Here is a 10240-nt window from a genome sequence, read left to right as displayed (position 1 = left end):
AATAAAATCTTAATTTTACAGAAACGTCTACTACGTTTCATGTTCTTTGCAAAGAAAAATGAACATGGCATTCCATTCTTTATTGTCACTAAGATTTTGCCTCTAATTTTCTTATACTATAAAACTTTATCTGAACTGATGCACGGCGTTAGCACTGCTTCTTCCCCAATTAACATATGTAATTTATTTACGAAAACGTCCAGGGTCCATCCTTACACATACTCGTTTCAAGAACAGGAACTTATTCAATGTTAGACACAATAGAGTAATGGGGTATTTGCACTTGGTGTAACGTGAAAAGTTTAGCTGGAAGAGAGTCCTTTTGAGTGCTTAACTTCGGTTTCAATTCTTAAAGGCGGGCATTCAAAAAATTATGAATTGATAAAGATCACCCACTTTTCCCTAACTTCTCTGAAAAACATAAATTTTCCCTAGTTTAAAGTGAAATTCTCTGGCCTTTCCCCAACCTCAAGGAATCTTTTCGCTAGACCACATCAAATGCACTTCACGGTCATGTGCAAATCTAATTCCTTAAATGATTAGTGGCCTAAATTAACGCTTTGGTTAAAATAAAAATTATTTGACAACCCATCGGCTTGTTATAATTATCGCCTATACGCTTTGCAAAAAAAAAAAAAAAAAAGAAAAAACTGGTCACTATTTGTAGTGTATAGCGATGCCAACGAGCGAATACTTATGCAAGTGATGTAGTACGCTCGGGATTTACATGCATCTATATATATATATATATATATATATATATATATATTTATTAAAAACTGGATCATTGGATAATGCAATTCAAGACTTTTTATTGGCTTAGCCATTATGGTATATGAACCAATATACCATAATCTAATATCTGTACATTGTAACATCCGGTTTCTTCTAACAAAATAAAGTCGAGAAGATTTGTCTAATATCTTGGGGGCGCTTTTTTTAATAAAACAATTATTCCACTCACGCTTGTTGGATATGAGATGATTATAGCCAACGAGGCGCGTACCGCCTCGTTGGCTATCTATCATCTCATATCCAACGAGCGTGAGTGGAATAATTGTTAAATATATCTATATATCTAAAGCGGGTGTTTAATTTATTGTGTTAGTTCTTTTCCTTTTCGGTATAACGGACGAGAACAACGGATTTCATTTTACTACACTATTTTCGTTCATGCAATAACTTACACGGCAACACATCGGCTTACCACGTTTACGCTTTGGTTGAAAAAAATATGGATATTGGTCAATGATTTTGTTCATGCCGTGTCTTAAATGGCTGACACATCGCACATCGGCTTGTTGTCGCCAAATATATAAGCAAAAACAATTGAAACACCGGTGAAACACAAATAAAAAGCAGAAAACGAAACACCAAGACGCTTATTTAAATGCCAACCGTTTACCTTGAGAAAAACTACGACTACTGACGCAGAACCTATGAGCAAAAGGCTTGTGTAAATCATGGCGCCATTCTCTAAAACAACATAATCTACGTCATTAGCTACGACCGTTGTCTTCAGTAACCATGGCAGTCCAAGGCCCAATAATATGTCCAATGTGTTGCTGCCAATAGCTTGAGATACCGCCATTTCCCCTTCGCCTAGCCTTGCCACAATCAGGCTCGAAAGAGCCTCAGGCATGCTAGTAATTGCTGCCAGAAACGTGAGACTCATCACGACATCTGGAATTCCAAAAGTGAAGCCAATCACTGACACCATCCAAACCGATACGTAAATGAATATAGCAACCCATAGCACCGACATAAGGAACGAAAGGAAATACCACTTTTCCCATCTCTTCTTGCGGCAGTCAGGAACTGTAACGTAAAGCAGACAAGTGATTGGTAACGAAATCACCCACAGAGTTTTAGAAAGGAATCTTTGAGGCACTGAGAATAATGAATTGTCAAACTGGTCGGTGATTTCGACCTGTTCGTCTTCTTTCTCTTCTTTTTCAGATCTCGAGAGGTCTGCCATTTGTTTACTATTTAGACACTGGTTTTCCAAGAGAGAGCTTTTCTCACCGATACCATTTTCAATGTCGGTGTCAACCCATTTTTCGCCTCTGGTAAATGTGTCAAAGCAACGTTGAAAGGCTGAGTTGAAGTACACAACAAGCACATACGGCACGTACATAATCACAAGCGCCAATGCTTCATACCAGTAAACCTTTTCGTCATAAATAACAACTACCAGTGCCGTTACACTCAAAGGGAAAGCAAAGCAGTCGCGCAACAGAGGCCATGACCTCAAAGGTAACACAGAACCAGCAAACAAGCCGCAAATTCCTATTACAAATAAAGTGTTGAATTGCAGAGATCCAAGTACAGTTCCGATGCCAATGTCGTTACCTGTGAAGAATACGCCGATCACTGCGGCGAACAGTTCGGGGGAAGAAGTCCCCAGGGCCATAAGAGTTGCACCAGCTACGTCAGAACTCATGTGAAGCTTGTTTGCGAGTTTTTGTAGAGAAGGAACAAAATATACGTCACACACCTGCGACAGAGCGATCGTCATGTAAATGGTCGTAAGAAAATGTAAAGCAATATACCCCTGAGTTTTCCGCTGGTGTTGAGTCACGAAATCGCTTGGGAAGTCATCTATAGACGGCCTCGCGCATGGAGATGATCGAGATAAATTCGTCATGTTCGACAACGCTACTTGCACCGACATTATGTTGTCCTGTTATGTTTTGAAAATATGTTTAGCTCCGTCGGAAACTGAGAAGTTGTTTATCATGCTGAGAATAAAACACCAGAAGCTATTCACGGGATCTTCCGCTGATGACTGTGAAATTCAACACAAATGGATCTTATAGAAAGCGTGCTCCAATTCACGCTATTTTTTTCATCAAGCAAGGTATGCAGAAAAGCTAACCAAGCCTTTCTTTGGTAAACAAAGTTAATCTAGCGAAATAATCCGGAAAAACAATTACTGATCGTCTCATGATTTTAGAAGTCACACGCTCATCAGTCCTTTATCCTTCTTAACAGGTATCATCACTCTTGACCCTTTCTCTCCCAAGATCTCATTAGTAATTCTCCTTACCGTCTGTTATACAATTCTTGTGATGTTAGTGTGGAGAATTTGGTATTGGATCAACTAATACTCCTCCGAATGATATTTTTCTCTATTCTCATCACTTTTCTGCTTGATACTGTATTGATATTGTAAGGTGAAATTCTGTCTTGGTCCGCTTGAGGGAGTTAAAGGGATAAAGAACTTTTTAATTTTTACAAAGAGGCGTCGTCGCTATATTTGGTGTAATTTAGGCGTGAGAGAATGTTGCCTTCAAATAAAACAGAAACCCTGGCGAAAAAAAACCTTTGAAAACTTGGATGACTTCTGTATGTCTTTACTCTCTGTAATAAGTATTCCAATGGCTTTTTGTAATTGTCTTTTGTAATCACTTGATATCAAATCATATGACTAGAGCGTTTGAACTGAGAAAATGAGCACATCTGTCTAAAAACCCGTCAAAGGTCAGTTCAACGGTGAATTAAACTACTCACGTGAAGTGTTTGAAAATACCATCTTGAAGATCGAGATAGAATGATGCGACCTTTGTTCAGTAATTCTTAGCCGAGGAAAATCATGTGATGTTAATTTTACTTTTTGATCTTATTGTGGCTTGAACGCGTAGTTTTCTGTGTTGTATGGCGAAAAAAGGTTTTAGAAACAAACACTATCAAGTATATTAGAGACAATAAAGTTAAGAAAGATAAAGAAATTTCAAGTTCTGTCTTCAGTTCAATCACATAAGTAGATTCACTACCAGGAGCTGCGAACAGCCTTTTGTCGGGTCGTGCACGGCTCGGCTCGGCTCGGTCGTTCTTGGCTTCTCTGTGCTGTTCAGAGTTACGTTTTGGCCCTTCTAAAACCTTTTCATGTTTTATTTCGAGAACGCTTGAAAGACTATTCTTGTTTCAGTACGTATGGGAGGGGAAGCAGCGACGACGGGAGAGTTTGGGAGCCTGCAACGGAGGCGAAGGTGGGGGACTGATTTGTATGACAAAAAACTGATACGGCACAGGTACAGGTTAGGGTGACCGGTCATTATGTATCACTGAGGGGCGGGGGGGGGAGGGGTGGGGAAGGAAGGAGGTCGGAGGATTTTGGTTGTGTCACAGTGAAGCGTGCCTCATCCCCCCATAAGGCTTTGAAGTATCGGAAGCCTATTTTCTATGGTCCCCTCTTTAAACTCTTAAAGAGGCTGTAACCGTCGGTATTAAATACTGTCCTGAAGATTAAAATACTCGACCTCGTATAATTGTTTGTACCTTTAATCACTCCTTAAGGTTCCTTGTTACATCGCCCTCCCTTTCCGTTTAATCTCTCCGTTTATATAGGACGAGTAAAACCGTTGACAACAAGATCCTTAAAGAAAATTTAACGCCCTGAAATTCGTTTAGGTTGGCCCAGGTACAACCTTGTCTCGAACAATGAAAAAAAACATGTGTCACTTGTCCGAGCGAAGACTGGTAACAAATTTCAACTAAATGCCGCTGTACAAATCTAATGCGATAGCATTAATAGAGGCGATTGAACCCCTCCTTCCATTCCTCACCCCCAAACAAACTTCTCTGACCCGCCCACCCCCTGTCCCTTACTACTGAGAAATTTCTTTTTCGATTTGATACATGGAACACGATTAATTTTCCATTTCTCTACTAGTATTTCCTTCGGGCTACCCACGTACTGATAGTTTACGTCATGTGCGTCAAAAGGCAGCATTCCGTTCTTGCATACTGCAGTTTATTTAGGTGTGCTTTTAGCGATGCAGTTCTTTCAGGCAATGCCACTTCGAATTCTGCAGCTGGACTCTCTGTGTAACTAACTGAATAAGTTACCTGTCAGGTGCACAGCAACATTCCCAGGTTCTAGAATGAATGGTGCTTACTTTTCTGAGCTATTATGTTAAACACTCAAGGTTAGACAAACAAACTAAGTCTTTTTCAAGGTATGGTCTGAAAATCTGGAATAGTTTACCGTGTGAAATGCGTCAAATGTCCAAAAATAACTTTAAAATCATTGTCCACGACACTTTACTCCGATGATACTTTCAGAAGAAAATGATTATATTGATTTACCCGACTTAATAACAAAATTTTCCTGAAAACTCGGCTTCTTATATTTGCAATGTAAACTTAATTAAATTAAACTTACTTTTATTTATTTGTTTATCTATTTAACATTTTTCACTCTTTTTTTCTAGTCTTTCTTGTGAGCCAATTGTATTTGTATATATATATATATAACTTACGTGTAACCAAAGCTCGCCTCGACCAGCTAATCCCATATCTGCTAACTGCGGACAGTGGATATTGCTCTTTGTAATATTCGCCATAATTAATAAAGTTGCAAGTTGAAAGTCGAAGCTAGACCTACGAAATGGTGCAATACTAACATCATGTGACTGACACACGAAGAACCCATGACTAAGTGTAAAGAAACGAACAAAATGAATAGAAATAGTGTGGTGAGAAGTCGAGAGAATCATATTTTTTATTGTATTAAAGACTTATACATTGATCATCGATTTAGTGTGTACTAAATTTCTTCCGATCCGATGAAGTAATGTAGCAAGACCAAAGAAAATAAAAAGCCTTTTGTCACAGTGCCTTCCAAAGGATGAGTTTTTTTAGTGTTTCGCCCGACCAAATGGTATCGAAAATTTCGTTCCAAATGTTATTTCTCGGTAAGTCGGCTGGAAAAAGGCACGAAAGCTAACTTTGTCTAGGTACTGATTTATATACGTGCTATAGGTTCACAGGCTCTCATCACCAAACGAGCACGCAAGGAAACTTGAAGATGCGGTGAAAACTAGGTAAAAAATAAGGAAACTTACTCCAAGGCACTTGTTCAAATTCCATTTGTTTATTTTGGTCAAAAGAGGTACAACCAGCACGGTTGTAATGAGAATTATCAACACGTATATCATACCGCCGTTTTGGACAGCAACGAAGCCTTTGGAGCCTTCAAGTGAGCTCTTTACCAACCAAGGCAGTCCAAGACAAAGTAAAATGTCAAATATATTGCTGCCTATTGAGTTGGCAACAGCCATATCGCCATTTCCTTGTCGGGCGACAAGTAGGCTCGATGCACCATCCGGCCCACTACTACCTGCTGCGAGGAATGTCATGCCCATGATAACATTTGGAATACCCAGGGTGAAGCCGATGATTGACACCATCCAAACTAAAACATAAGAGAGCAATCCAATCCATGTCATCGATATAAAGAAAGAAATCACATACCATTTTTCCCATCGTATCTTACGGCAGTCGGGAATTGTCATGTAGAACAAACACGTGATTGGTAACTCAACAACCCACCGAGTCTTCGTCATGATTTCCTGAAGCAGAGAAAATGGCGAATGACGAAAATAATCGATATTTTGATCACTTTGTTCCATTTCATTTTCTTTTCTTCTGCTCGATACGATCGATAATGTAGTAGTATTTTCACTTTTGGTCATCAAAAGCGATGTTTGTTCACCAATACTCTCTTCAACATTATCCGTAATTTGCGTGTTGTCTCCCGTCAATGTTCCATAGAAGTCTTTTAGAGTTGTGTTGAAGTACAGGACAACCACATACATCAGGTACATAGTCACCAGCACTAATGCTTCATACCAGTAAACTTTTTCGTCGTAAATGACAATAATCAAGGCTGCTATGCTCAAGAAGTAACAAAAGCAGTCACGCAACAGAGGCCACGGCTTCAAACGCAGATCAGTACCAGCGAACATACCGCAGATTGCCACCACGAATAGGCTATTGAATAACCCTGATCCAGCTACTGCTCCAAGAGCAATTTCGTTCTTCGTGATAAAAACGCCAATCACTGAAGTGAACAATGCTGGGACGGAGCCTCCAGCAGCCACGAGAGTTGCGCCAGCAACATCAGAGCTTAGGTGAAGCTTCCCGCCGATCAGTTCTAAAGAAGGAATGAAATAGCGATCGCAGACCAAGACCAACGCAATAAAAATAAAGCAGGCGAAAAGAACATGAACAACAACTCCACCATTCTGTCGCTGGTACTGAGTCATAAAATCGTGCGGGAAGTCATCAATGGAGAGTTTTTTGTCATCTGAAATCGAATTCACTTGACTTTGTGTTCCTTGGTTGTTTGGGGTTTCAGTCTTACCAAATGTATTTTCGTGGGAGGAGCCATAGAATTGTGATTTATTTGCCACTGAGAGCAAGGATAGGCCGTGGAAAGGTGACGCTGAGTCCACAGATGCGGCGAACCAGATCATGATAAACAGACAAAAGTAGGTTAAAACCTTTCTTCTTTGATTCATTTACAAGTGAAATACTCGAGCGACGTCAAGCTCAAGGAGGAAAACAAAATTGAATCTTGTGATTTCTGAGGAACATGACGTCTAAGATGTTTTTGGTGACAGAAATTAAACGATGCACGTGAAGAGCTTGAGGGCGTTAAGAGGGTCTGAAACGGGGGAGGGGAAAGTTCTCATGTGACTACTATCTGTTGTCGGTTAGAATTTCGTTACTTTGTTGGTATTCGGTTAAAATTTTCGATCTTTGCTGGTAGTCGGTCATTTAGCCTACGTGAAGCTGTATCCATCCCCCGCCGAGGACGAACGGAAGGGAGGGAAAGTCTACGAAAACCAGACATAAAATCGTGTTAGTGACGTCACTCTGATCTATGCAAAATAATAATGTAACTTGATAACATTTTTTGCGAAGTGGCAGTGCCAGCTTGTGAGGTAATCATGGAATATATGTAACGAAATTTCAGTCTATAAACTGGAAGATACTACGCCAATATCGTCGTCGGTATGATTGTATAATAAATCGAGGTGAAGACCAATTTGAGGAAGTAACAGTCAACGCAAAAACCACCAAATGACTCAAATTCGCCATTTAGGACCACAGAAACGACAATTCATAGCAAGTGAGATAGGTTTACATTTTTTGAGCCTTAACATAGACATTCCTTGATATAAGTTTACGATATTACGACTCTTCAAGCTTCTCCCATACATTTCTTTATATTTCGAACAAACGACCAAACACGCCGCTTGTGTGGTACGTTCTCTGTGTTATGAACAGCTTTGGTATGGATTAAGAAGAGGACGATGTTCGATCGGCATCACGCTTGCGAAACTAGATTTCAGTCACGCAGTCTCTGTTTACATTTGTACACATTGTTAAGGTTGTCTGAAAAAGCTGGATCATTTGCCTCAGAATCTCGAGGTTCTACAGATTTTGTCGGGGAATATTAGTGACGAATTAATTCATTAATTAAATGACGGTCCTAGTAAATATTAAAATGTCACCAAATTGTAATTGATTGCGTTACAGATCTCATAACATTGTAACAAACTCCATTGCTGACTTACTCTAAGAAAGATTTTGTAATTGTACGCGCTTATTCCGCCTAATAAGGAAGGGGAAACAATTTTTTGCGCGATAAGAATTAAATATAGATGTATTACAATAGCTTGGATTGGGATTATACTGTACTCGGGATTATGGGGAAAATAGTAGCTAGTTGTTAACCAAGGGGAACTATGCTGCTAAAAAACTACAACAGGGTAATAGAAATATATGAAAGCAGAGAACGTCATATAAAGAGTATGACGCGTGGCCGTGATATCATCCTTTGCGGAAGGTAATATCTCCCCAAAGCATGGCCATAAAAAAAGGCAAAAAAGTCTTAAGACTTAACAACTTAGATAGTTACCCACATTTTAATTAATTGGTCGAACGTGGATGATTTAATATGGGTCTGGGTCTTATCCAAGTAATAAGGTTGGTCAAATTCTCAGAAGGGTCTCATTCAAGTTCTCAAAGATTTTCAACGATATTTTCCGAGACAAGAATCAATCACATGAATTTATGAAGCAAAGTACCTGGCTAACACCGCTGTGTTGTCGATTCTGCGCATAAGTATATCGTTGTGGTTACACTTTCGTGATGCTGCAATAGCGCTTTATACCAATGACGTCATGAAATTTTAGACCCCCGCGTGGCCCGAGCAAACAAACTCCACTTCTTTGAGAGCTACAAGGGAAATGGCGAGTAGTTCGCTTATTCCCTTACAGTTCTGACCGAAGAGGACGGCGTTCCTGGCTCCAAATTTGAAAGAGAACCGGAAGAATACACTGTAGACCAGCTAGAATGGTGGTTAAAATGTAGGGGCTTAAAATTAAGCGGTAAAGAGAAGATCTTGTACAGACTGCATGTGTGAGATGCGGGAATTATCACACCCTTAATCCGACAATCGATCATGGAAAATGGTTTGCTGCTAAAGTTTTTCAAGAAAATTCTGATGTAAACAATGTAAAAAGGGGGTTGACAGGCCTACACGACTCCCGAGCGCGTGTTTAGAATAGCCTATTCAAAGTTTGGCCCACACGAGTATGTCTTTGAGCGATCGCCCTCTTTTGTAAGATACGAGCGGCGGATTTTTGTATATTTCGCTCAATACCGGTTGTGTATTAAATGCCAGTTCATGTAGCTTATGTAGTTAATGTTCATGCACTTGTCCTTGAATAATTTCTGTTTCTTTGACGCTGAATTTTCTCTTTATTTCGGTGCTTTCCTCTTTGGAGCATGTGCTCAACTTACTTGCGCTGGTCTTAGATTTGCCTTCAGTGGATCAGGAAATTCGGCTGTTGGACCTTTTCCGCCGGGTCAGTGAAGAGCACAAATATAACTTAAGTGTTTCTTGTTATGTTTTTCTCCGTAAAAAACTCACGCGAACAAGCCACTAGCCAACGCTTGCACTTTGCCATGTCTCGCGAAGGTTTTGGTAAAGGAATGAATACTTTCTTCCCTAATTCCTTTCACTATTTGAGTGATTTTGGCCATTTATCTGCATATCTTGAGTCTGTCTTACACTCACCCCAACAACAGTGTTTGGTACCAACCATGCCGCTTCCTTTTAGAACGCCAAGTCATTTTTTGACGAAATTTTCCGTCGTTTTGTTTTAAAATTACAGCTCTCGCTAATACATTTCCTTAAGCTGATCACAATGTTTGTCTGAGTCTGTGCGGGGGGTCTCATAGGTTATCACGTAACAAAATCTATTTTTAGTAATAGTATAAAGCGCTATTGTGCAAGTGATTTTTGTACCTAAAGGTCGGCACACACGAGGGGACTGGTCCCTGCGACTAGTCCGTGCGACTAGTCCCGGCGACAAGTCTTTGAAGGGTCTACACGAGGGGACCGGTAGCAGGGACTAGTCCCTTAAGGTGTCCACACGAG

General features: G+C 40.0%; 1 protein-coding gene and 1 pseudogene across 1 annotated transcript; both read right to left on the bottom strand.

The window, feature by feature from the left end:
- Positions 1-792: 792 nt before the first annotated feature.
- LOC111343940 (sodium/potassium/calcium exchanger 3-like) lies at positions 793-4059 on the bottom strand. Its single transcript, XM_088735855.1, has 2 exons — positions 2353-4059; positions 793-1818 (listed from the first exon to the last, which is right to left on the bottom strand). Exons 1-2 carry the CDS (start codon positions 2672-2674, stop codon positions 1271-1273), a joined length of 870 nt encoding a protein of 289 aa, XP_088591981.1. The 5' UTR covers positions 2675-4059; the 3' UTR covers positions 793-1270.
- A 1429-nt stretch (positions 4060-5488) lies between these two features.
- Positions 5489-7602, bottom strand: LOC111343939 (sodium/potassium/calcium exchanger 3 pseudogene; annotated as a pseudogene).
- Between the last annotated feature and the right edge of the window lie 2638 nt (positions 7603-10240).

Source organism: Stylophora pistillata, chromosome 10 (genome assembly GCF_964205215.1).
Source record: "Stylophora pistillata chromosome 10, jaStyPist1.2, whole genome shotgun sequence".
NCBI classification, from domain to species: Eukaryota; Metazoa; Cnidaria; class Anthozoa; order Scleractinia; family Pocilloporidae; genus Stylophora; species Stylophora pistillata.
The sequence above is the reverse complement of the archived record's forward strand: the minus strand, read 5'-3'. Positions and strand labels throughout refer to the sequence as shown.